The 25,709-nt window shown below is 50.6% G+C and overlaps 1 protein-coding gene across 1 annotated transcript; it reads right to left on the reverse strand.

The window, feature by feature from the left end:
• Positions 1-207: 207 nt before the first annotated feature.
• LOC121567518 (delta(3,5)-Delta(2,4)-dienoyl-CoA isomerase, mitochondrial-like) lies at positions 208-14,091 on the reverse strand. Its single transcript, XM_041877625.2, has 11 exons — positions 13,990-14,091; positions 13,787-13,908; positions 6,488-6,656; positions 6,225-6,313; positions 5,950-6,074; positions 5,789-5,837; positions 5,568-5,632; positions 4,854-4,924; positions 1,560-1,631; positions 1,327-1,477; positions 208-1,049 (listed from the first exon to the last, which is right to left on the reverse strand). Exons 2-11 carry the CDS (start codon positions 13,824-13,826, stop codon positions 945-947), a joined length of 936 nt encoding a protein of 311 aa, XP_041733559.1. The 5' UTR covers positions 13,827-13,908; positions 13,990-14,091; the 3' UTR covers positions 208-944.
• Positions 14,092-25,709: the final 11,618 nt, after the last annotated feature.

A 25,709-nucleotide genomic window follows, 5' to 3' on the forward strand; every position in this document is an offset into this window, starting at 1 on the left:
CTGTGCGTATTTATAGTCAACAAGTCACCAATTGAGCGTAATCAAGAAGCAGCAAGTGAGTCTGGGCAATAGGTATATCTCCTCCAACGGTGGCAGTGGTCCAAACTGGAACGCGACGCTATGAGCATTGGCTTGGTGAAAGATGCTTACATTTCATATTTAAGTATTGAATTGTATGCTCAAAGCCTAAAACTCAGCACAAACACGTAACATGTTGAAACAGGGCACTTTGGCTCAGTTCATCTTTTATTCAATATTTTTATGATGCAATCATTTATATACATTTACAAAAGTGTGAGGCTGATTGGTAGAGCACCCAACCTGAATCCTGCATGCAGAGCAAGCAAGCGAGGCCACTAACTCATCTTTACAGTTTACAGACCGCTCTGCTTTGAGTGATTCAGACAGACAAAAAGGCACCAACACACAAACATATGCATCTGCTGGAGTCAGGCCATTTTTATATTAGTTAAATCGATAGTTGGGAATTTTGGCAATGACGCCCTTTATCTACCTACCCAGAGTCAGATGAACTCGTGGATACCATTTTCATGTCTCTGTGTCCAGTACGAAGGAATTGACGAGGTAGTTTCGCAAGCCAACGCTAACTAGCTTAGAGTAAAGACTGGAAGTCTTCGGGTACAGCTAGCATGCTTGAGCGCAAAGACTGGAAGTGTTCAGGTACAGACTTCCAGTCTTTGCGCTAAGCTAGCACTAACGTTAATTGAAGCTAGCGCTAATGCCCCAAACTACATCTAACTTCGGTCATACTGGACGCAGAGACATAAAAATTGTATCCACTAGTTAATCTGACTCTGAGTAAGTAGATAAAGGAATCCCTTTAATTTAACTTTTTACACCGCCCCTCCATCGATTCCCCCTCTTCCCCTCACTTTCCATCAGCTAAGAAAATCTTCATTCCAGCCTCTTTCTGCCCCTCAGCTTCAGAGCTCGGAGAAAGTTATGGTTTTAGGACTCTTCTTCTCCATGGAGGCCGCAGCTGACTTCATGACATCCTCCGTCTGCAGCATGCTCATGTTCCACGTTGCCTGAAGACAGAAGGAGAGACAGACTGAACTCTCAGCCTCAGTGTGTAATTCATTTTTTTTTTTAAATTTACATTTCAGATTTTGGACTTCCAATGATATCTACTTTCCAAAATCTGCCTCCTGGTAGGATACAGAGTAACCCACCCACCTTATCAGAACACTACACTTGTTTAAGAGACCCATGGTTATCTATCCTGGGTTCGGTTTTTGATAGACTATGTTGTTGCCACGCTGATGTGTGCGGTGTTGTGAGCATCCTTGTAGTATTGAGCCTCACCATGTAGTTCAGGCCCTCTGCCACACTGTGGTCTCTGGAGTAGATCAGGTTGACCTTGGTTCCCTGGACAGCCACAGGGCTGCGGCCTGCTATCTCCCCTGCCATTTCCAGAGCTCCAGCCATCATCACCTCCTTGTCCGGAAATACACGGCTACACAGGGAAAGAGTGTATGAATACACAAAACCAACCTGCATAGGCAACAAATACACGCACACACACATTGTATCCATACCTGACTAATCCACTTTCCTTGGCCTCATCGGCGTACATCTTCCTTGCTGTCAGAGCCAACTCATTCACCAAGCTGGAGAGGAAGGAAGATTATACATACACTGCTCAAAAAAATAAAGGGAACACTTAAACAACACAATGTAACTCCAAGTCAATCACACTTCTGTGAAATCAAACTGTCCACTTAGGAAGCAACACTGATTGACAATACATTTCACATGCTGTTGTGCAAATGGAATAGACAACAGGTGGAAATTATAGGCAATTAGCAAGACACCCCCAATAAAGGTTTTGCAGGTGGTGACCACAGACCACTTCTCAGTTCCTATGCTTCCTGGCTGATGTTTTGGTCACTTTTGAATGCTGGCAGTGCTTTCACTCTAGTGGTAGCATGAGACGGAGTCTACAACCCACACAAGTGGCTCAGGTAGTGCAGCTCATCCAGGATGGCACATCAATGCGAGCTGTGGCAAGAAGGTTTGCTGTGTCTGTCAGCGTAGTGTCCAGAGCATGGAGGCGCTACCAGGAGACAGGCCAGTACATCAGGAAACGTGGAGGAGGCCGTGAGGGCAACAACCCAGCAGCAGGACTGCTACCTCCGCCTTTGTGCAAGGAGGAGCAGGAGGAGCACTGCCAGAGCCCTGCAAAATGACCTCCAGCAGGCCACAAATGTGCATGTGTCTGCTCAAACGGTCAGAAACAGACTCCATGAGGGTGGTATGAGGGCCCGACGTCCACAGGTGGGGGTTGTGCTTACAGCCCAACACCGTGCAGGACGTTTGGCATTTGCCAGAGAACACCAAGATTGGCAAATTCGCCACTGGCGCCCTGTGCTCTTCACAGATGAAAGCAGGTTCACACTGAGCACGTGACAGACGTGACAGAGTCTGGAGACGCCGTGGAGAACGTTCTGCTGCCTGCAACATCCTCCAGCATGACCGGTTTGGCGGTGGGTCAGTCATGGTGTGGGGTGGCATTTCTTTGGGGGAAGGCACAGCCCTCCATGTGCTCGCCAGAGGTAGCCTGACTGCCATTAGGTACCGAGATGAGATCCTCAGACCCCTTGTGAGACCATATGCTGGTGCGGTTGGCCCTGGGTTCCTCCTAATGCAAGACAATGCTAGACATCATGTGGCTGGAGTGTGTCAGCAGTTCCTGCAAGAGGAAGGCATTGATGCTATGGACTGGCCCGCCCGTTCCCCAGACCTGAATCCAATTGAGCACATCTGGGACATCATGTCTCGCTCCATCCACCAACGCCACGTTGCACCACAGACTGTCCAGGAGTTGGCAGATGCTTTAGTCCAGGTCTGGGAGGAGATCCCTCAGGAGACCATCCGCCACCTCATCAGGAGCATGCCCAGGCGTTGTAGGGAGGTCATACAGGCACGTGGAGGCCACACACACTACTGAGCCTCATTTTGACTTGTTTTAAGGACATTACATCAAAGTTGGATCAGCCTGTAGTGTGGTTTTCCCCTTTAATTTTGAGGGTGACTCCAAATCCAGACCTCCATGGGTTGATACATTTGATTTCCATTGATAATTTTTGTGTGATTTTGTTGTCAGCACATTCAACTATGTAAAGAAAAAAGTATTTAATAAGATTATTTCATTCATTCAGATCTAGGATGTGTTGTTTAAGTGTTCCCTTTATTTTTTTGAGCAGTGTATAAGGGATCTATTCAGAACAATACTTGGCAGCACTCAGTGTTCCTGGGTGTACAGTTGAAGTCAGAAGTTGACATACACCATAGCCAAATACATTTAAACTCAGTTTCACAATTCCTGACATTTAGTCCTAGTAAAAATTACCTGTCTTAGGTCAGTTAGGATCACCACTTTATTTTAAGAATGTGAAATGTCAGAATAATAGTAGAGAGAATGATTTATTTAAGCTTTTCTCAGTGGGTCAGAAGTTTACATACACTCGATTAGTATTTTTGTAGCATTGCCTTTAAACTGTTTAACTTGGGTCAAACGTTTCGGGCAGCCTTCCACAAGCTTCCCACAATAAGTTGGGTGAATTTTGGCCCATTCCTCCTGACAGAGCTGGTGTAACTGAGTCAGGTGTGTAGGCCTCCTTGCTCGCACACGCTTTTTCAGTTCTGCCCACAAATGTTCTATAGGATTGAGGTCAGGGCTTTGTGATGGCCACTCCAATACCTTGATATTGTTGTCCTTAAGCCATTTTGCCACAACTTTGGAAGTATGCTTGGGGTCATTGTCCATTTGGAAGACCCATTTGCGACCAAGCTTTAACTTCCTGACTGATGTTGCTTCAATATATCCACATAATTTTCCTTCCTCATGATGCCATCTATTTTGTGAAGTGCACCAGTCCCTCCTGCAGCAAAGCACCCCCACAGCATGATGCTGCCACCCCCGTGCTTCACTGTTGGGATGGTGTTCTTCAGCTTGCAAGCTACCCCCTTTTTCCTCCAAACATAACGATGGTCATTATGGCCAAACAGTTCTATTTGTGTTTCATCAGGCCAGAGTACATTTCTCCAAAAAGTACGATCTTTGTCCCCATGTGCAGTTGCAAACCATAGGCTTTTTTATGGCGGTTTTGGAGCAGTGGCTTCTTCCTTGCTGAGTGGCCTTTCAGGTTATGTCGATATAGGACTCGTTTTACTGTGGATATAGATACTTTTGTACCTGTTTCCTCCAGCATCTTCACAAGGTCCTTTGCTGTTGTTCTGGGATTGATTTGCAATTTTCGCACCAAAGTACGTTCATCTCTAGGAGACTTCCTGATCGGTATGACGGCTGCGTGGTCCCATGGTGTTTATACTTGCGTACTATTGTTTGTACAGATGAACGAGGTACCTTCAGGCGTTTGGAAATTGCTCCCAAGGATGAACCAGACTTTTTTGACCCACTGGAATTGTGATACACTGGAATTATAACTGAAATAATTTGTAAACAATTATTGGAAAAATTACTTGTGTCATGCAAAGTAGATGTCCTAACCGACTTGCCAAAACTATAGTTTGTTAACAAGAAATTTGTGGAGTGGTTGAAAAACAAGTTTTAATTACTCCAACCTAAGTGTATGTAAACTTCCGACTTCAACTGTATGTATGCAAGCTGAGGGACTCCCACGCAGCATTGTTGTAATGAATGCATATATTTTTTAAATTTTACTCATTTAGCAGATGCTCTTATCCAGAGCGACTTACAGTTAGTGAGTGCATACATTTTTCATACTGGCCCCCCGTGGGAAACGAACCCACAACCCTGGCGTTGCAAGCGCCATGCTCTACCAACCATATAAAATGCTTGCTCTAACCTGCGGCTCCCAATGACTTTAGGTAGGCGCTGCAGAGTTCCAACGTCAGCTGCTAGGCCAATATCAACTTCCTGTAAGAGAGGCAGACCTTTCACATCACTCAGAGATACGAAGCAGAATGCAAAAGTACATTTCTCATCATTCTGCCTTTACTTTACTATGAGAGTCCCCCTGGTGGTTGCTACAGAAAACACATGTATGAAAACCGCTACCAGTTAAGGCCATTGTAGACTATGATTTTAGCCCTTTTATGCAACGATTTTGCCATCCCAGACAAAATGTCCACGTCGTGGGCAAATTCTTAGGTCGTAAACGACTGTTAGATGTCTTGGCTCGTTCAGTGTGACAGGGTCTAAGTCTGCCGATTAAGTACCACTACGTGTGGTCGTAGGCTCCGACAAAGTTCTGGCAGCGTCAGATTTCTTTTTCCTTTATCGTGTGGTGTGGTTGATGCAGTTGATGTAGCCCATGTCGGCTGATGTAGCCTCGCAAGCCAATCGCAGAATGTGATGACAGAACTGAAGCAAATCGTACAATCTGGACACGTTGATATAAAGATTTTAATTTGGTAACATTGCGTGCGACGTGATAATCGTAAAAGGCTAAAAGGCTGAATCCGACGTACAGTCTGAAAAGGCCTTTGGATGTCCCCTCGACCTTGGTCCTCATGGAGTTGGTCATTGGGGGTAAGGTGATGCATTTAGGCACACTTACCTTCACCTGAAACCAGGCATCCTGAGTGCAGAGACGGATATCACAGGCTGTGATCAGATCCACTCCTGACAGAACACATACATGTTATAACATGACAAGCCATTACAGTTTTATTGCAGAACACCTTCACGGGTGAAGAAAGTCACATTTTGGAAAGAAGGAATAATATATTAAAGCTTTTGCAAGACTTTGCAAATCAATAATATACCACCAAAACTCACCTCCTCCAACACAAGCTCCCTGCACTGCCACAACCACAGGCTTTGGACACTACAAGAAGAAAGGGGGTGGTGGGAAAGAGAGAATGCATTTGCCTACTTGTTCACTATCAATACCTAACATATTGTGCAGGATTAAGTATTTCACAAGTTCATATACAGACCCTTTCAATGACGGTGAAGGTTTCCTGGTACTTGGTGATGATGCGTCGCATGTTCCAGGAAGTCCTGGCCATGTCGTCCCCCTCAGGCTGTAAGACTTCACTGGCCATGTCCATCAAGTCAATGCCTACACACAGTCATAATCCAACAGTTAATTTTTTTACTGGTCTTATTACTGGTATACTGTTATGTTTGGTATATTGTGGTACATCCTATTGATAAGTAGAACCCAGTTCAACCTGAGACAATTGTAAGCTAAAGGGAAACATTCTCTTACCAGCTGTGAAGACCTTTCCAGCACCTGAGACGACAACCACGCGGCACTCCGGGTCCCCAGCTATCTGTGTAAAGCACTCCACCATTTCTCTGAGAGAAAAGGGGGGATGTACGGTGGAAGAGAAGAAAATATTAAGAAATATAGGATGCACATCAATTCATAAAGGAACACAGTGCTGTAGTGCTGGATTACACAAATGTGCAACTAGAAAGGCAGGAACGTTTCAGCTGTGTTTAAGTAGTGGTGTTTGGGCCAGGTGTTACCTCCAGAAGGCTTTGTTCATGGCATTGCGTTTCTCTGGCCGGTGCAGCTCTACGTGAGTGACAGCTGTGGCAGGTTGACTGACAGACAGGGTGGTAAAAGGAGGAGTGGGGCCCCCAGGAGAAGACAAGGCCCTTACAGCACTGAGACCAGGTAGCCACAGACTCCTGTCTGATGATCAGCACCCAAATGAGAGACAGAGGGAGGGAAGGGAGGGGTTGATAGAAAAAAATGTAATACAACACAAAGAAACATTAATATGATTTTCCAGTAAATGATAATGATAATTCCAGTAAAATACGTCATTTGCACGGTTTTGACCTACTAAACCACCTTGCGATCCACTCCTATACGGAATAGTGTTACATAGTATTCACCTCTCACCTAGTTAGCCAAGACGCTAACCAAACAGTTCTATATCGTGGAGCTCCGCCCCATAGGGGAGCTATGCTCCTAGTGGTTTACCCTCTGCCCTAGGGCAGAACAGCCTGAAAATAAAATATGCACACACCTACAGCCAATAGGAGTACAGGTGTCCCTATATAAGGAACCCCGTTCCATCAATCTGTCTCCCATTATCTTCAGCGACTGGACTAGAACTGAAGAAGCCTTACGAAGACTCTGAAAGATTTTCGTCGTTGACTGCCAGCCGTCAACGTCTTTCGCCATGAGCACACCTGGGAATTTCCCACCCCCAAAGGCCCTTTTAAGGGCTCTGTGTCGGTGTTCCACCATGGCTGCTGCGGACCCCCACGACCTCTGTTTCGTGTGTTTGGGACCGCAGCACGCCGAGGATGGTCTCGACAACCCTCCTAATTGCGCCTCCTGCGCCCTCCTTCCTATTAAGGAGAGGCAGCAGCGTCGGGCGTTCTTTTTGAAGGACGTCCCTCTGGAGGACGTAATGTCCTCACTCCTCTCTGCTTCAGAGGGGTCAGAGGACGATGCGGCGTCGGAGGATGACAGGGAAGGCGCCGAGGCGGATATCCCAGTGGGACAATCCAGACCTCTGGCGCCCACCTTCAAAACCCCCTTTCATTCTGAAAGCGCCAGGGTAGAAGAGTCCCTGTGCGATGACGACATGGGCTCTGCTGCGTCAGAAGCCCTGTCCTTCGCGGTAGCCTCTCTGCGCTCGGACTTTCCCGGGCTCATTGAGAGGGCTGCCACACGACTCGAGGTTGCGCTGCCCCCAGCTCCCCTTCCTATGGAGGTGGACCTGATGGAGGGCGGCCCTTACTCCAAGCCGAGGAGGGCAGCTGAGCCATTGGCTCCAGCCTTGCCCTCCCTCGGCAAGTATGTCGAGGGTTCGTGGGGGGCACCTCTGGCGGCGCGTTCGCCGGCCAGAGCGTATATCCCCTTCACCAGAGTGAGCGGATATGAGTGGGCAACTAGAGGAATCCCCAGGCTCGAGGGCGCCATGACGGCGTTCCTAGTGCCGGGGTCGAGTCCCTGGTCAGCCTCCAAGAAGGCCACTCTGCCAGCACAAAAGGATAGATTTACAGCCCAGTTGGCTGAGAAATCTTTTATGCTGGGAGCCCAGAGCGTAGCAGCGGCGAACAATATCGCCCTCCTCGCGGCCTCTCTGTCCCGTCTCACAACGGGCAGGTCGGAGATGACCAGTGAAGAAGTGGAGGAGGCCTCCAGAATCTCTGGAGCCATTCTGCACCTGACGCAGGCGATTGCCATATGCGCAGGAAGGACCATGGCCACCTCCGTGGTCACAGAACGACACCTGTGGCTTTCCATGACGGCCATGAAGGAGACCGACAAAACGTCTCTACTCAACGCCCCCGTCTCCAGCGAGGGCCTCTTTGGCCTCGCAGTGAAAGGACGCGACGGAGAGGATCGCCAGACTGGACGAGAGAGGAGGCACCTGGCCAAGCATTTGCCACTAGCAATGAGGTCCAGCAGAGCCCCAGCTAAACCGTCCATCTCCAACGCCCCCAGCAGAGCTACAGTGAGGCGTCGGGCCAGGCGACAGACGCACACCACAGACAGCAGGAGAGCGAGCTCGGCTCCCCCAGCAGCGACTGTGGTAGCGACAGTCCCGCCAGCTGAAAAAGCTGTCACGAGACCAGCTTGGCAGTACCAGAAGGCTTCCCAGAAGCGCAAGCACATCTGACGAGGCGAGGGGAAGAGGACGGAGAACGGCCCGGCGGGTTTCGCAGGAGGGCCTACTGTTTTTTCCCCCCCCTACTCCACTGTTCAGAGTGTAGAGGGCTGTGTTGTTACATTGTGTGAATAAAGAGATTGTTCTCATTGACATTGTCAAAAGAAGGACAAGTATTCCATAAGGTTCGGAACACTCCACGTTCTATGTTTTCTCCCTCACCATCTTGAGCGCAGCCCAACCCACTTAGAGTGTGTAGCTGAGCGTGCTCAGGAGAGGAAAGGGGTAAAGGTAGCAAGGCGCAGCCTTAGCTCACCTAGTGAACATCTCTTACTACAGACTCCTAGGAGCTCTGTAGTAAAGTCTTCACGTAGTAGGCAGTTGCCTCTGTCCCAATGTGACATGAAGGCGCAGCCGCTAGCCGGGAGTGACGTCTTACTGCAGGCTAATGCCTCAGTCAGTACAGATCAGACCCGTGCAACGTTCACGGAGAGCGGGAATACCAGGGCTACTAAGGTAGCCAAGGTATGGACGCCTCCGGTATATTCTGAACGTATCAATGCCCATGGCTCTGAGCGCAGCTCACCACACATTGAGTGTGTCGTTGAACAGCCGCATAAGACCAGTGAAGAGGCATTGTGGCACCACCGTGTGGTGTCAGCCAGAGATCATACTTTTCAGCTGAGTTCTGTAAAGGATAAGTCTCATGCCAAGCGGCAGCCTCAGTCAGACAATGACATGATGACGCAATCGCTTCTGGGGAGAGCGCTCTGTCTCAGGCCAGTACCTCAGACAGTGCAGTTCAGACCCGTGCTGCGTTCACGGAGGGCCTGATTACTACGGTTATGGGCATAACCACGTTTCGGCCCCCGTTTCTCGCAGAACGCGCTGATAATAACCACATCGGGGGTGGCGCACTATCATAGACCAAGGTCTCTGTTAGTACGACCCAGACCCATGCTGCGTTCAAGAAGGGCCCGATTACCACGGTCATGAAGGTGCCCAGTGTATCGGCGCCCCCACTTTCTCCTGAACGCGCCCAGGCGCAAAGGATACCTCACATTCAGCAGGCAGCTGTCTCGGTCCCAATGTGACATGAAGACGCAGCCGCTAGCCGGGAATGACGCCTTGCTGCAGGCTAATGCCTCAGTCAGCGCAGTTTCAGACCCGTGCGACGTTCACGGAGAGCGGGAATACCAGGGTTACAGGTGTAACCTAGGTACTGACGCCTCCGGCTTATTCTGAATGTATCAATGCCATGGCTCTGAGCGCAGATCACGACACATCGAGTGTGTCGTTGAACAGCCGCTTAGGAACAGTAAAGAGGCATTGTGGAACCACAGTGTGGTACCGGTCAGAGATCACGCCTTTCAGATTCTGTTGAATTCTGTAAAGGATAAGTCTCATGCCAAGCTGCAGTCTCAGTCAGACAATGACATGATGACGCAATCGCTTTCTAAGAAGAGCGCTCTGTCTCAGGCCAGTACCTCAGACAGTGCAGTTCAGACCCGTGCTGCGTTCACGGAGGGCAAGATTACTGCAGTTACGGTCGTAACCATCGTATCAAAGCCCCCGATTCACCCAGAACGAGCTGATGGGTCCTCTCCCTTTTTTAAAAAAAAGGGGGGCCCACCTTGGGCTATTTCACCAACCCAGTGCTGGGGAATAGCGGAGGCGTGGGCCATAGAGGAGGGGTGTACGAGTTCAAGAGGATGCCGTTGGGTACGCCCTGGCACCTCGAACGTTTTCCAAATGTGTGGAGGCGGCATTGGAACCGCTGCGTTGTCAAGGGATAAGGATATTAGCCTACCTAGACGACCTGCGGGTTTCGCTACGTCAGCAGAGCTGACGTTTACTTACACGACACAGACAGTGATTCATCTCACGCGTCTGGGGTTCGCTGTGAATTGGAAAAGGAGTGCACCCTGGCCCAGTCATCAGATAGTCTACCTGGGACTACAGCTAGACACTGTAATGATGAGGGCGCGAATTTCGGACCCTCGAAGGGCAGCATTGGTACTAGCCCTGAGGGAGTGTAGTCCGAATTTCACAGTAACGGCGCTATCGATCATGTCACTTTTGGGTCTCATGTCGGCAGCCCACCCTGTGGTCAAGTTTCTCCCTGAGACAACAGGACGATCCGCCATTGGGAAGAGACGCATTCGCGCACTGCCCGTGGCCGAAAGTTTATGTCTGATAAGCAGAAATCGCCATCCACCATTCGAGTGTTGCAGTGGCATTTTCAGCTGGTCACGAGGGGTTTAACGTTCAATCACACAGTGGTGAAACGTTTTTATTGGGAATGCAACGGCTTAGGCTAATGCCTAGAGCTACGCTGCCCCGATGGGTTTTGGCCTTAGTTCTCGAAGCGCTATGTAAGTCGCCGTTCGAGCCATTGAATCAAATACCCCTCAAAATGCTGTCTATCAAGACGGCGCTGTTGCTCGCCTTGACTACCGTTGTGCTCAGTAAGCGCTTTGGCGTGTTACATTGAGTGCACAGTAGCGATTAGGTCATCGCCTCAGCTGTTTGTGTGTCACGGTGCGGCTGCATTGGGTAGACCACTTTCAAAACAGCGATTGCCTCATTGGCCTTGTGAAGGCATTGAGCCGGCGTACGAGGCGGCGGGGCAACAATCGCCTCAGGGTGTTAAAGCGCACTCCACTCGTGGAGTAGCAGCTTCTACTGCCCTCTTCAGAGGTTCAGAGGTAATGGATATTTGTAGAGCGGCGTCTTGGGTGACACCGTCTCCTTTTATTCGTTTCTATTTGTTGGATATGTCTTCTAACTCTTTGGCTCGATCTGTACTCAGCGTGGCTGAAGGGAGATCTTGAGAAGGAAACAGAGAAAGAAAGCAGGATTGTGACCATGTTCATAAATCCGCTTCTATTAGAAGAAACATATTATGGCACGTTTTTTCCAACTCTTTGAGCTCGGTCGGCATTCAGCAGAGCTGAAAGGCGATTTTGAGCTAAAGGGAGAGGACAGAGCAGGACCTTGGACAGGTTCCAATCAGGTCCGCCTTGGTTAGGAAAACGTGTTATGTCAGGCCAATGACTAGGGCTACGCTGCCCCGATGGGATTTGGCTTTGGTTCTCGAAGCGCTATGTAAGGCGCCGTTCGAGCCATTGAATCAAATACCCTTCAAAATGCTGTCTATCAAGACGGCGCTGTTGCTCGCCTTGACTACTGCTAAGCGGGTCAGTGATTTGAGTGCACTGTCGACGAGACCCGACTGCCTTGCCATTAATGGCGTTTTCAGCAGAGCGGTGTTACGTCCCAACCCGGCATTTTGTGCTGAAGGTTATTAACAGTGCATATAGATCACAGACCGTGGAATTGTGGGCTTTTTATCCCCCTCCCCAAGGGGAGAGGAGTGAGAAAAAGATTCATTGTTTGTGCCCAGTACGCGCTTTGGCGTGCTACGTTGAGAGCACAGCAGCGATTAGGTCATCGCCTCAGCTGTTTGTGTGTCACGGTGCGGCTGCATTGGGTAGACCACTTTCAAAACAGCGATTGTCTCATTGGCTTTGTGAAGGCATTGAGACGGCGTACGAGGAGGCGGGGCAACAACCGCCTCAGGGTGTTAAAGCGCACTCCACTCGTGGAGTAGCAGCTTCTACTGCCCTCTTCAGAGGTACAGAGGTAGTGGATATTGGTAGAGCGGCGTCTTGGGTGACACCGTCTCCTTTTTATTCGTTTCTATCTGTTGGATATGTCTTCTAACTCTTTGGCTCGATCTGTACTCAGCGTAGCTGAAGGGAGATCTTGAGAAGGAAACAGAGAAAGAAAGCAGGATTGTGACCAGGGTCATAAATCCGCTTTTATTAGAAGAGACATATTATAGCACGTTTTCCAACTCTTTGAGCTCGGTCGGCATTCAGCAGAGCTGAAAGGCGATTTTGAGCTAAGAGGAGAGGATAGAGCAGGACCTTGGACAGGTTCCAATCAGGTCCGCCCTGGTTAGGAAAACGTGTTATGTCAAGAATAGGCTTTTTTACCTTTCGAGCTCGATTGCACTCAGTATAGCTGAAAGAGAATCTTGAGCTAGAGGAAAGAGAAGCAGGACGATAGACAGATCTCTATCAGGTCCGCTTCGGATGAAAAGCTATCTGTGGCATGTCTCTTGACTCAAGGTCAGTACATAGAGACATGTATTGAACTGACAGAATGTGAGGTCATCTATCTGATTCAGATAGTAGGACTTTTATATTTTGTTCCTGCCTACTAATCTATAGGTTCCATAGAGTAAGTAAGGCGGTTTGTTGGACACTTAATGTAGAGTGACTGATGTCATTACATTAGTGGACGATAGTGTTGAGGCACGGCTATCTGTTGTACAGATTAGCACGGCGTCTATTCTGATGATCTGCCCAATAGCCATTGACATTGTCATTGAGTTAGATGGGGCGGGTTTATAACCGATGACGCGGTATATTGTGACGCCCTGATGGGTTCCTTAGTCGCGGTACTGCGGAAATTGGTTACAGCCATTGCTGGGCTTGACCTATTCTCATTTTTGAATGGGATGTGTTAGGCTCGGCAGGGAGTACATTTTGGAGCGTTTCGCTCCGCCGTAAACCACTAGGAGCATAGCTCCCCTATGGGGCGGAGCTCCACGATATAGAACGACTAGTTACCGGAGTGTAACTCCAGTTCTATGAGTGGAGCGGAGCCCCATAGGACTTTTCGCCCTGCCGATCCTCTCTAGTCGCTGAAGATAATATCTCGGGAGACAGATTGATGGAACGGGTTCCTTATATAGGGACACCTGTACTCCTATTGGCTGTGAGGTGTGTGCATATTTTATTTTCAGGCTGTTCTGCCCTAGGGCAGAGGGGTAAACCACTAGGAGCATAGCTCCCCTATGGGGCTCCGCTCCACTCATAGAACTGGAGTTACACTCCGGTAACTAGTCGTTTACATTAGCTGGAGCTTAGTATTAGCTAGCTACCTAGCAAAGTGTTGATATTTAAGTAAAAATCTATAGCCAGGTTAGCTAACTACAGTAGCTAGCTAGCGAATCTGGTCTGGGTCTCCAATAATTATATGGTGCCAATGACTTTTCCTAACGTCAGGTGGCTAGCCTTGCTAATTGAATGGATGCGACCCGTGTAGAAAACATACATTTAGCTGAAGTTAGCTACGTTTTAGAGCTGACATGCATCTTAAAGACTCAATCATGTACACTTACTTTTCATGAGCGCTGATCTGACAATTAATGGCATTGCCATTTGACCAAATCAACTCGAGAGAAAGAAAGAAATGAACGGCGCAGTCCGTCTACTTGCCAGTTGTAGTACGGCAGCTAACAGGCTGTCAAGTAAAAGTTAAGTATTGGTGTTCAAAGCTAGCCTAATGCAACAAAAAAGTATAGAAAAGCAGATAATGGCTTACCATTACTGTGAACAAAGAACTAATGCTGTAAATACGACAATCAATATTTGTTCCATTAAACTAGCTGGCTGGTTCTATATCGTGGAGCTCCGCCCCATAGGGGAGCTATGCTCCTAGTGGTTTACCCTCTGCCCTAGGGCAGAACAGCCTGAAGCAAAATTATGCACACACCTACAGCCAATAGGAGTACAGGTGTCCCTATATAAGGAACCCCGTTCCATCAATCTGCCTCCCATTATCTTCAGCGACTGGACTAGAGAAGAAGCCTTACGAAGACTCAGGAAGATTTTCAGTCGTTGATATCCAGCCATCAACGTCTTCCTAAATGAGCACACCAAGCTTATCCAAGATAAGCATTTTACAAAAGCTCTTTTCAGAGCTCAATGTCGCTAGTTCCCTTGGCGGCTGTCGACCCCCCCCGACATTGTTTCGTGGGTTGAGGGGCACAGCACGCCAGGGACAGCTTCATCAATCCCCCACTATGCGCCAGCTGCGCCCTCCCTTTTTGAAGGAGTGGAAGCAGCATTGGGCATTTTTAGGGAGGATATTCCTCTTGAGGATGTGCTATCAGTGTTAGTCTCAGCTGAGGCATCATCTGAGGGCACTGACTCAGGAGATGACAGGGCTATTGGGGAAAAAATGAATATTCTATTGGAACAATTCATTACACTGACCCAGATGTTTAACACCCCCTTTTCCTTCGGGAAATTGTGAGGTCATTACATCCCTGGATGATGACGCCACAGCCTCTCTGTGCCTGAATTCTCAGGTCTCATTGAGTGGGCTACTAAACAGCGGGAGATTAAGCTGCCCCCATTCCCTCCAACCCGGAAGTGGATATGAGGAAGGGCGGCCGCTACTCTCGCTACAACTTGGCGTCAGACGGCGGCCTCCAGCAGCAAGGGAGCGGGCCTCGCCCCCCCCTTCAGCGCCAGAGGTGCCGGCGAGAGAGGTCATTAAAGCGTCATCCTGACATCACCCGAAGGGCGGCCAGAGGAGACGCCGTTTATGACAGGCGAGGGGAGAGAACGGAAGACGGCACAGCGCCCGCTGTGACCGAGCCCACTGTCCCCCCCCCACTCTACCGTTGAGTGTATGGAGGAGAATGTTTTTTGTTGATGTGTGTAATAAAGAGTTGGCTCTACTTGACACTGTCAAGAAAGAGCCCCTTTTCCATAATACATCCGAGAGCGTTCGACCTTCCTCACTCTCGCTCTCTCTCTTACCACTATGAGTGCAGCTCAGCCCACCATGGTGCGTTGCTGAATGCACACATAAGGCAGGTATATAAAAGGTATTAAGTGTACCTTATAGGACCTCACTTTACAGACTCCTAGGAGTGCCGTAGTGAGTGTCTTACATAGCAGGCTGCAGTCTCAGCCAGATAATGGCATGATGACGCGACCGCTATCCGGGACGGCGCTCTGTCTCAGGCTAACGCCTCAGTCAGTGCAGTTCAGACACGTGCTGCGTTCATGGAGGGCCTGATTACTACGGTTACGGGCGTAACCACGTATCGGCGCCCCCGTTTCTCTCAGAACGCGCTGATAATAACCACATTGGGGGTGGCGCACTATCACAGACTAAGGTCTCTGTTAGTACGACCCAGACCCATGCTGCGTTCAAGAAGGGCCCGATTACCACGGTCACGAAGGTGCCCAGTGTATCGGCGCCCCCCACCTTTCCTGAACGCGCCCAGGCTCACCACACTGAGTGTAGTTCAGCCCACCAGAGGTGCAGAGCTGAACGCACACAGGAGGTGAAAGGAGGAATAATACCTAGACGCCGTCTTGGTTTATCTCAAAGAGACCTCACATTACAGACTCCAAGGAGTACTGTAGTGAGTGCCTCTCATAGCAGGCTGCAGTCTCAGTCAGGAGACATGATGACGCAGCCGCTAGTTGGGATGGCGCACTATCGCAGACTAAGGTCTCGGTTAGTGCGATTCAGACCCATGCTGCGTTCACGGAGGGCCCGATTACCACGGTGACGAAGTTTCCCAGTGTATCGGCGCCCCCACTTCTTTCTGAACGCGCTAATACTCACCACACTGAGCGTAGTTCAGCCCACCAGAGGTGCAGAGCTGAACGCACACAGGAGGTGAAGGAAGGAGAAGATACCAAGACACCGTCTTGGCTTATCTCAAGGATACCTCACATTCAGCAGGCAGCTGTCTCTGTCCCAATGTGACATGAAGACGCAGCCGCTAGCCGGGAATGACGCCTTGCTGCAGGCTAATGCCTCAGTCAGGCGCAGTTCAGACCCGTGCGATGTTCACGGAGAGCGGGAATACCAGGGTTACAGGTATAACCAAGGTATGGACGCCTCCGGCTTATTCTGAACGTATCAATGCCCATGGCTCTGAGCGCAGCTCACCACACATTGAGTGTGTCGTTGAACAGCCGCTTAGGAACAGTAAAGAGGCATTGTGGCACCACCGTGTGGTATCAGTCAGAGATCACACCTTTCAGATTCTGTTGAGTTCTGTAAAGGATAAGTCTCATGCCAAGCGGCAGTCTCAGTCAGACAATGACATGATGACGCAATCGCTTTCTGGGAAGAGCGCTCTGTCTCAGGCCATTACCTCAGACAGTGCAGTTCAGACCCGTGCTGCGTTCACGGAGGGCAAGATTACTGGAGTTACGGTCGCAACCATCGTATCAAAGCCCCCGATTCACCCAGAACGAGCTGATGTGTCCTCTCCCTTTCAAAGGGGGGCCCACCTTGGGCTATTTCACCAACCCAGTGCTGGGGAATAGCGGCGGCGTGGGCCATAGAGGGGGCGACGAGTTCAAGAGGATGCCGTTTGGGTACGTCCTGGCACCTCGAACGTTTTCCAAATGTGTGGAGGCGGCATTGGAACCGCTGCGTTGTCAAGGGATAAGGATATTAGCCTACCTAGACGACCTGCGGGTTTCGCCCGTCAGCAGAGCTGACGTTTACTTACACGACACAGACAGTGATTCATCTCACGCGTCTGGGGTTCGCTGCAAATTGGAAAAGAGCGCACCCTGGCCCAGTCATCAGATAGTCTACCTGGGACTACAGCTAGACACTGTAATGATGAGGGCGCGAATTTCGGACCCTCGAAGGGCAGCATTGGTACTAGCCCTGAGGGAGTGTCGTCCGAATTACACAGTAACGGGCGCTATCGATCATGTCACTTTTGGGTCTCATGTCGGCAGCCCACCCTGTGGTCCCGCTGGGGTTTTCTGCACATGCGCAGAACACAGCGGTGGTTCGCCCCAACTAAGACTAGACCCAGTGCGTCAACGTCATCGGTTGGTGGTGGTTCCTCTCTCGCTAAGAGCAGACCTGGACTATTGGAGGAACCCGTGCGTTTTCCACGCACGGGGTCCCGATGGGCAAGGTGCCATCCTACATTCCAGTGTATACAGAAGCCTGTCTAACTGGATGGGGAGGGACATGTCAGTCTCAAGCGATAGGTGGTGCATGGCCTCAACCAGGTCGGCACATAAACCTCATGGAGTTGGAAACGGTTCAACTGGTTTTTAACCACTTCGCGTCTACCCTTCGGGTCGCGATGTGTTGGTTTGATCAGACAACCGGACCACAGTAGCTCACATAAATCGCCAGGGAGGGGTCAGGTCTCCTGCCCTCCATCGGGCGGCAGAGGAATTGTGGCTGTGGGTGCACAAGCACCTTCGCTCGTTGAGAGCAGCGCACATTCCGGGCTACTTGAACGTGAGGCAGATCTCATGTCAAGTTTCTCCCTGAGACAACAGGACGATCCGCCATTGGGAAGAGACGCATTCGCGCACTGCCCGTGGCCGAAAGTTTATGTTTGATAAGCAGAAATCGCCATCCACCATTCGAGTGTTGCAGCGGCAATTTCAGCTGGTCATGAAGGGTTTAACGTTCAATCACACATTAGTGAAACGTTTTTATTGGGAATGCAACGGCTTAGGCTAATGCCTAGAGCTACGCTGCCCCGATGGGTTTTGGCCTTAGTTCTCGAAGCGCTATGTAAGTCGCCGTTCGAGCCATTGAATCAAATACCCCTCAAAATGCTGTCTATCAAGACGGCGCTGTTGCTCGCCTTGACTACCGTTGTGCTCAGTACGCGCTTTGGCGTGTTACATTGAGTGCACAGTAGCGATTAGGAGTCATCGCCTCAGCTGTTTGTGTGTCACGGTGCGGCTGCATTGGGTAGACCACTTTCAAAACAGCGATTGCCTCATTGGCCTTGTGAAGGCATTGAGACGGCGTACGAGGCGGCGGGGCAACAACCGCCTCAGGGTGTTAAAGCGCACTCCACTCGTGGAGTAGCAGCTTCTACTGCCCTCTTCAGAGGTACAGAGGTAGTGGATATTTGTAGAGCGGCGTCTTGGGTGACACCGTCTCCTTTTATTCGTTTCTATCTGTTGGATATGTCTTCTAACTCTTTGGCTCGATCTGTACTCAGCGTGGCTGAAGGGAGATCTTGAGAAGGAAACAGAGAAAGAAAGCAGGATTGTGACCATGTTCATAAATCCGCTTTTATTAGAAGAAACATATTATGGCACGTTTTTCCAACTCTTTGAGCTCGGTCGGCATTCAGCAGAGCTGAAAGGCGATTTTGAGCTAAAGGGAGAGGACAGAGCAGGACCTTGGACAGGTTCCAATCAGGTCCGCCTTGGTTAGGAAAACGTGTTATGTCAGGAATAGGCTTTTTAATTTTCAAGCTCGATCGCACTCAGCATAGCTGAAAGAGAATCTTGAGCTAGAGGAAGGAGAAGCAGGACGATAGACAGGTCTCTATCAGGTCCGCTTCTGATGAAAAGCTATCTGTGGCATGTCTCTTGAATCAGGGTCAGGACATAGAGACATGTATTGAAATGACAGAATGTGAGGTCATTTATCTGATTCAGATAGTATGACTTATATTTTGTTCTTGCCTACTAATCTCTGGGTTCCATTGAGTGAGTAAGGCGGTCTGTTGGACACTTAATGTAGAGTGACTGAGGTCATTCTATGATAGTGTTGTCACAGAATATTGAGGCACGGCTATCTGCTGGTACAGATTGGCACGGCGTCTATTCTGAGGATTCGTCCACTAGCGACCCGGGTGGGTTCTATATCGTGGAGCTCCCGCCCCATAGGGGAGCTCTGCTCCTATTGGTCTTAGGCCAATGCCTAGAGCTACGCTGCCCCGATGGGATTTGGCTTTGGTTCTCGAAGCGCTATGTAAGTCGCCGTTCGAGCCATTGAATCAAATACCCCTCAAAATGCTGTCTATCAAGACGGCGCTGTTGCTCGCCTTGACTACCGCTAAGCGGGTCAGTGATTTGAGTGCACTGTCGACGAGACCCGACTGCCTTGCCATTAATGGCGATTTGAGCAGAGCGGTGTTACGTCCCAACCCGGCATTTGTGCCGAAGGTTATTAACAGTGCATATAGATCACAGACCGTGGAATTGTGGGCTTTTTATCCCCCTCCCCATGGGGAGAGGAGTGAGAAAAAGCTTCATTGTTTGTGCCCAGTACGCGCTTTGGCGTGTTACGTTGAGCGCACAGCAGCGATTAGGTCATCGCCTCAGCTGTTTGTGTGTCACGGTGCGGCTGCATTGGGTAGACCACTTTCAAAACAGCGATTGTCTCATTGGCTTTGTGAAGGCATTGAGACGGCGTGCGAGGCGGCGGGGCAACAACCGCCTCAGGGTATTAAAGCGCACTCCACTCGTGGAGTAGCAGCTTCTACTGCCCTCTTCAGAGGTACAGAGGTAGTGGATATTTGTAGAGCGGCGTCTTGATCGACACCGTCTCCTTTTATCCGTTTCTATCTGTTGGATATGTCTTCTAACTCTTTGGTTCGATCTGTACTCAGCGTGGCTGAAGGGAGATCTTGAGAAAGAAACAGAGAAAGAAAGCAGGATTGTGACCATGTTCATAAATCCGCTTTTATTAGAAGAAACATATTATGGCACGTTTTTCCAACTCTTTAGCTCGGTCGGCATTCAGCAGAGCTGAAAGGCGATTTTGAGCTAAAAGGAGAGGACAGAGCAGGACCTTGGACAGGTTCCAATCAGGTCCGCCTTGGTTAGGAAAACGTGTTATGTCAAGAATAGGCTTTTTACCTTTCGAGCTCGATTGCACTCAGCATAGCTGAAAGAGAATCTTGAGCTAGAGGAAGAGAAGCAGGACGATAGACAGGTCTCTATCAGGTCCGCTTCGGATGAAAAGCTATCTGTGGCATGTCTCTTGACTCAGGGTCAGTACATAGAGACATGTATTGAACTGACAGAATGTGAGGTCATCTATCTGATTCAGATAGTAGGACTTTTTATATTTTGTTCCTGCCTACTAATCTATGGGTTCCATAGAGTGAGTAAGGCGGTTTGTTGGACACTTAATGTAGAGTGACTGATGTCATTACATTAGTGGACGATAGTGTTGTCACAGAATATTGAGGCACGGCTATCTGCTGGTACAGATTAGCACGGCGTCTATTCTGATGATCTGCCCAATAGCCATTGACATTGTCATTGAGCTAGATGGGGCGGGTCTATAACCGATGAGCGGTATATTGTGACGCCCTGATGGGTTCCTTAGTCGCATTACTGCGGGAATTGGTTACAGCCATTGCTGGGCTTGACCTTTTTCATTTTGAATGGGAAATGTTAGGCTCGGCGGGAGTACATTTTGGAGCGTTTCGCTCCGCCTTAAACCACTAGGAGCATAGCTCCCCTATGGGGCGGAGCTCCACGATATAGAACGATTAGTTACGGAGTGTAACTCCAGTTCTATGAGTGGGCGGACCCCAGGACTTAAGGCCCTACCGACCCTTTCTAGTCTCGCTGAAGATAATATCTCGGGAGGCAGATTGATGGAACGGGGTTCCTTATATAGGGACACCTGTACTCCTATTGGCTGTAGGTGTGTGCATAATTTTGCTTCAGGCTGTTCTGCCCTAGGGCAGAGGGTAAACCACTAGGAGCATAGCTCCCCTATGGGGCTCCGCTCCACTCATAGAACTGGAGTTACACTCCGGTAACTAATCGTTCTATATCGTGGAGCTCCGCCCATAGGGGAGCTATGCTCCTAGTGGTTTACCCTCTGCCTAGGCAGAACAGCCTGAAAATAAAATATGCACACACCTACAGCCAATAGGAGCTACAGGTGTCCCTATATAAGGAACCCGTTCCATCAATCTGTCTCCCATTATCTTCAGCGACTGGACTAGAAACTGAAGAAGCCATACGAAGACTCTGAAAGATTTTTCGCCGTTGACTGCCAGCCGTCAACGTCTTTCGCCATGAGCACACCTGGGAATTTCCCACCCCCAAAGGCCCTTTTAAGGGCTCTGTGTCGGTGTTCCACCATGGCTGATGCGGACCCCCACGACCTCTGCTTCGTGTGTTTGGGACCGCAGCACGCCGTGGATGGTCTCGACAACCCTCTAAGTGCGCCTCCTGCGCCCTCCTTTCTATAAAGGAGAGGCAGCAGCGTAGGGCGTTCTTTTTGAAGGAAGTCCCTCTGGATGACGTAGTGTCCTCACTCCTTTCTGCTTCAGAAGGGTCAGAGGACGGTGCGGCGTCGGAGGATGACAGGGAAGGCGCCGAGGCGGATATCCCAGTGGGACAATCCAGACATCTGGCGCCTACCTTCAAAACCCCCTTTCACTCTGAAAGCGCGAGGTTAGAAGGGTCCTTGTGCGATGACGACATGGGCTCTGCTGGGTCAGAAGCCCTGTCCTTCGCGGTAGCCTCTCTGCACTCGGATTTTCCCGGGCTCATTGAGAGGGCTGCCATACGACTCGGAGGTGGCGCTGCCTCCAGCTCCCTCCCTATGGAGGTGGACCTGATGGAGGCGGCCCCTCCCAAGCCGAGGAGGGCAGCTGAGCCAAGGGCTCCAGCCTTGCCTCTCTCGGCAAGTATGTCGAGGGTTCGTGGGGGGCACCTCTGGCGGCGCGTTCGCCGGCCAGAGCGTATATCCCCTTCACCAGAGTGAGGCGGATATGAGTGGGCGGCTAGAGGAATCCCCAGGCTCGAGGGGCGCCATGACGGCGTTCCTGGTGCCGGGGTCGAGTCCCTGGTCAGCCTCCAAGAAGGCCACTCTGCCAGCACAAAAAGATAGATTCTCAGCCCAGTTGGCTGAGAAATCTTTACCGCTGGGAGCCCAGAGCGGCAGCAGCAAACAACATCGCTCTCCTCGCGGCCTCCCTGTCCCGTCTCACAACGGGCAGGTCGGAGATGACCAGTGAAGAAGTGGAGGAGGCCTCCAGGAATCTCTGGAGCTATTCTACACCTGACGAGGCGATTGCCATATGCGCGGGAAGGACCATGGCCACCTCCGTGGTCACAGAACGAATCTCTGGCTTTCCATGACGGCCGAAGGGACCGACAGAACGTCTCTGCTCAACGCCCCGTCTCCAGCGAGGGCCTGTTTGGCCCTCGCAGTGAAGGACGCGACGGAGCGGATCGCCAGACTGGACGAGGAGAGAGGCACCTGGCCAAGCATTTGCCTCTAGCTATGAGGTCCAGCAGAGCCTCAGCTAAACTGCCCATCCCCAACGCCCCCAACAAAGCTACAGTGAGGCGTCGGCCAGGCGACAGACGCACACCACAGACAGCAGGAGAGTGAGCTCGGCTCCCCAGCAGTGACTGTGGTAGCGACAGCCCCAGCCAGCTGAGAAGCTGTCACGAGACCAGCCTGGCAGTACCAGAAGGCCTCCCAGAAGCGCAAGCACATCTGACGAGGCGAGGGAAGTGGAGGAGAAACGGCCCGAAGCGGGTTCGCAGGAGGGCCTACTGTTGTTCCCCCTACTCCACTGTTCAGAGTGTAGAGGGCTGTGTTATTACATTGTGCAATAAAGAGATTGTTCTCGTTTGACCTTGTCAAAAGAAGGACAATTATTCCACAAGGTTCGGAACACTACACGTTCTATTTTTTCTCCCTCACCATCTTGAGCGCAGCCCAACCCACTTAGAGTGTGTAGCTGAGCGTGCTCAGGAGAGGAAAGGGTTAAGGTAGCAAGGCGCAGCCTTAGCTCACCTAGTGAAGATCTCTTACTACAGACTCCTAGGAGCTCTGTGAGTAAAGATTTCACGTAGTAGGCAAGTGCCTCTGTCCCAATGTGACATGAAGGCGCAGCCGCTAGCCGGGAGTGACGTCTTACTGCAGGCTAATGCCTCAGTCAGTACAGATCAGACCCGTGCAACGTTCACGGAGAGCGGGAATACCAGGACTACTAAGGTAGCCAAGGTATGGACGCCTCGGTATATTCTGAACGTATCAATGCCCATGGCTCTGAGCGCAGCTCACCACACATTGAGTGTGTCAGTGAACAGCCGCATAAGACCAGTGGAGAGGCATTGTGGCACCACCGTGTGGTGTCAGTCAGAGATCACATCTTTCAGCCGAGTTCTGTAAAAGATAGGTCTCATGGCAGCGGCGGCCTCAGTCAGACAATGACATGACGACGCAATCGCTTTCTGGGAAGAGCGCTCTGTCTCAGGCCAGTACCCCAGACAGTGCAGTTCAGACCCGTGCTGCGTTCACGGAGGGCAAGATTACTGCAGTTACGGTCGTAACCATCGTATCAAAGCCCCCGATTCTCTTAGAACGCGCTGATAATAACCAGATACCTCACATTCAGCAGGCAGATGTCTCGGTCCCAATGGGACATGAAGACGCAGCCGCTAGCCGGGAATGACGCCTTGCTGCAGGCTAATGCCTCAGTCGGCGCAGTTTCAGACCCGTGCGACGTTCACGGAGAGCGGGAATACCAGGGTTATAAGTATAATCTAAGTATTGACGCCTCCGGTTTATTCTGAATGTGTCAATGACCATGGCTCTGACGCGCAGCTCACCCACATTGAGTGTGTCGTTGAACAGCCGCTTAGGAACAGTAAAGAGGCATTGTGGCACCACAGTGCGGTATCGGTCAGAGATTACACCTTTCAGATGCCGTTGAGTTCTGTAAAGGATAAGTCTCATGCCAAGCGGCAGTCTCAGTCAGACAATGACATGATGACGCAATCGCTTTCTGGGAAGAGCGTTCTGTCTCAGGCCAGTACCTCAGACAGTGCAGTTCAGACCCGTGCTGCGTTCACGGAGGGCAAGATTACTGCAGTTACGGTCGTAACCATCGGTATCAAAGCCCCCGATTCACCCAGAGCGAGCTGATGTATCCTCTCCCTTTTTCAAAGGGGGGCCCACCTCGGGCTATTTCACCAACCCAGTGCTGGGGGAATAGCAGCGCGTGGGCCATAGAGGGAGGGGGCGTATGAGTTCAAGAGGATGCCATTTGGGTACGCCCTGGCACCTCGAGCGTTTTCCAAATGTGTGGAGGCGGCATTGGAACCGCTGCGTTGTCGGGGTTAAGGATATTAGCCTACCTAGCGAACTGCGGGTTCTCGCCCGTCAGCAGAGCTGACGTCTACCTCACGACACAGACAGTGATTCATCTCACGCGTCTCGGGGTTTGCTGTGAATTGGAAAAGGAGCGCACCCTGGCCCAGTCATCAGATTGTCTACTTGGGACTACAGTTAGACACTGTAATGATGAGGGCATAAATTTCGGACCCTCGAAGGGCAGCATTGGTACTAGCCCTGAGGGAAGTGTCGTCCGAATTACACAGTAATGGCGTTATCGATCATGTCACTTTTGAGTTTCATGTCGGCAGCCCACCCTGGGGTTCCGCTGGGTTTTCTGCACAGGCGCAGAACATAGCGGGGGTTCGCCCAACTAAGACTAGACCCAGTGCGTCAAGGTCATCGGGTTGGTGGTGGTTCCTCTCTCGCTAAGAGCAGACCTGGACTATTGGAGGAACTTCGTGCGTTCTCACGCACGGAGTCCCGATGGGCAAGGTGTCATCCTACATTCCAGTGTATACAGATGCCTGTCTAACTGGATGGGGAGGGACATGTCAGTCTCAAGCGATAGGTGGTGCATGGCCTCAATCAGGTCGGCACATAAACCTCATGGAGTTGGAAACGGTTCAATGGGGTTTTAACCGCTGCGCGTCTACCCTTCGGGGTCGCGATGTGTTGGTTGGATCAGACAACCGGACCACAGTAGCTCACATAAATCGCCAAGGAGGGGTCAGGTCTCCTGCCCTCCATCGGGCGGCAGAGGAATTGTGGCTGTGAGTGCACAAGCACCTTCGCTCATTGAGAGCAGCGCACATTCCGGGCTACTTGAACGTAGAGGCAGATCTCTGTAAGGTCTACCTGAGACAACAGGACGATCCGCCATTGGGAAGAGACGCATTCGCGCACTACCAGTGGTCGGAAGTCTATGTTTGATAAGCAGAAATCGCCATACACCGTTCGAGTGTTGCAGCGGCAATTTCAGCTAGTCATGAGGGGTGTAACGTTCAATCACATTCGTGAAACGTTTTATTGGGAACGCAAGCGGCTCGGGCTAATGCCTAGAGCTATGCTGCCCCGTGGGTTTTGGCCTTAGTTCTCGAGCGCTATGTAAGTCGCCGTTCGAGACGTTGAATCAAATACCCCTCAAAAGGGCGGTCTATCAAGACGGCGCTGTTGCTTGCCTTGACTACCGTTGTGCTCAGTACGTGCTTTGGCGTGTTACTTTGAGCGCACAGTAGCGATTTAGGTCATCGCCTCAGCTGTTTGTGTGTCACGGTGCGGCTGCATTGGGTAGACCACTTTCAAAACAGCGGTTGTATCATTGGCCTTGTGAAGGCATTGAGACGGCGTACGAGGCGGCGGTGGCAACAGCCGCCTCAGGGTGTTAAAGCGCACTCCATTTG

Source organism: Coregonus clupeaformis, chromosome 6, assembly GCF_020615455.1.
Source record: "Coregonus clupeaformis isolate EN_2021a chromosome 6, ASM2061545v1, whole genome shotgun sequence".
Lineage (NCBI taxonomy): Eukaryota > Metazoa > Chordata > Actinopteri > Salmoniformes > Salmonidae > Coregonus > Coregonus clupeaformis.

Bases quoted from the DNA above. Each gene is read 5' to 3' on its own strand.
- LOC121567518 (XM_041877625.2), bottom strand. From the start codon at position 13,826: ATGGCAATGCCATTAATTGTCAGATCAGCGCTCATGAAAA. The intron at 6,657-13,786 runs GTAAGTGTACAT...GCTGATCATCAG, and splicing joins CAGATCAGCGCTCATGAAAA to ACAGGAGTCTGTGGCTACCT. The intron at 5,838-5,949 runs GTCTGTATATGA...TTCTTCTTGTAG, and splicing joins CCTTCACCGTCATTGAAAGG to TGTCCAAAGCCTGTGGTTGT.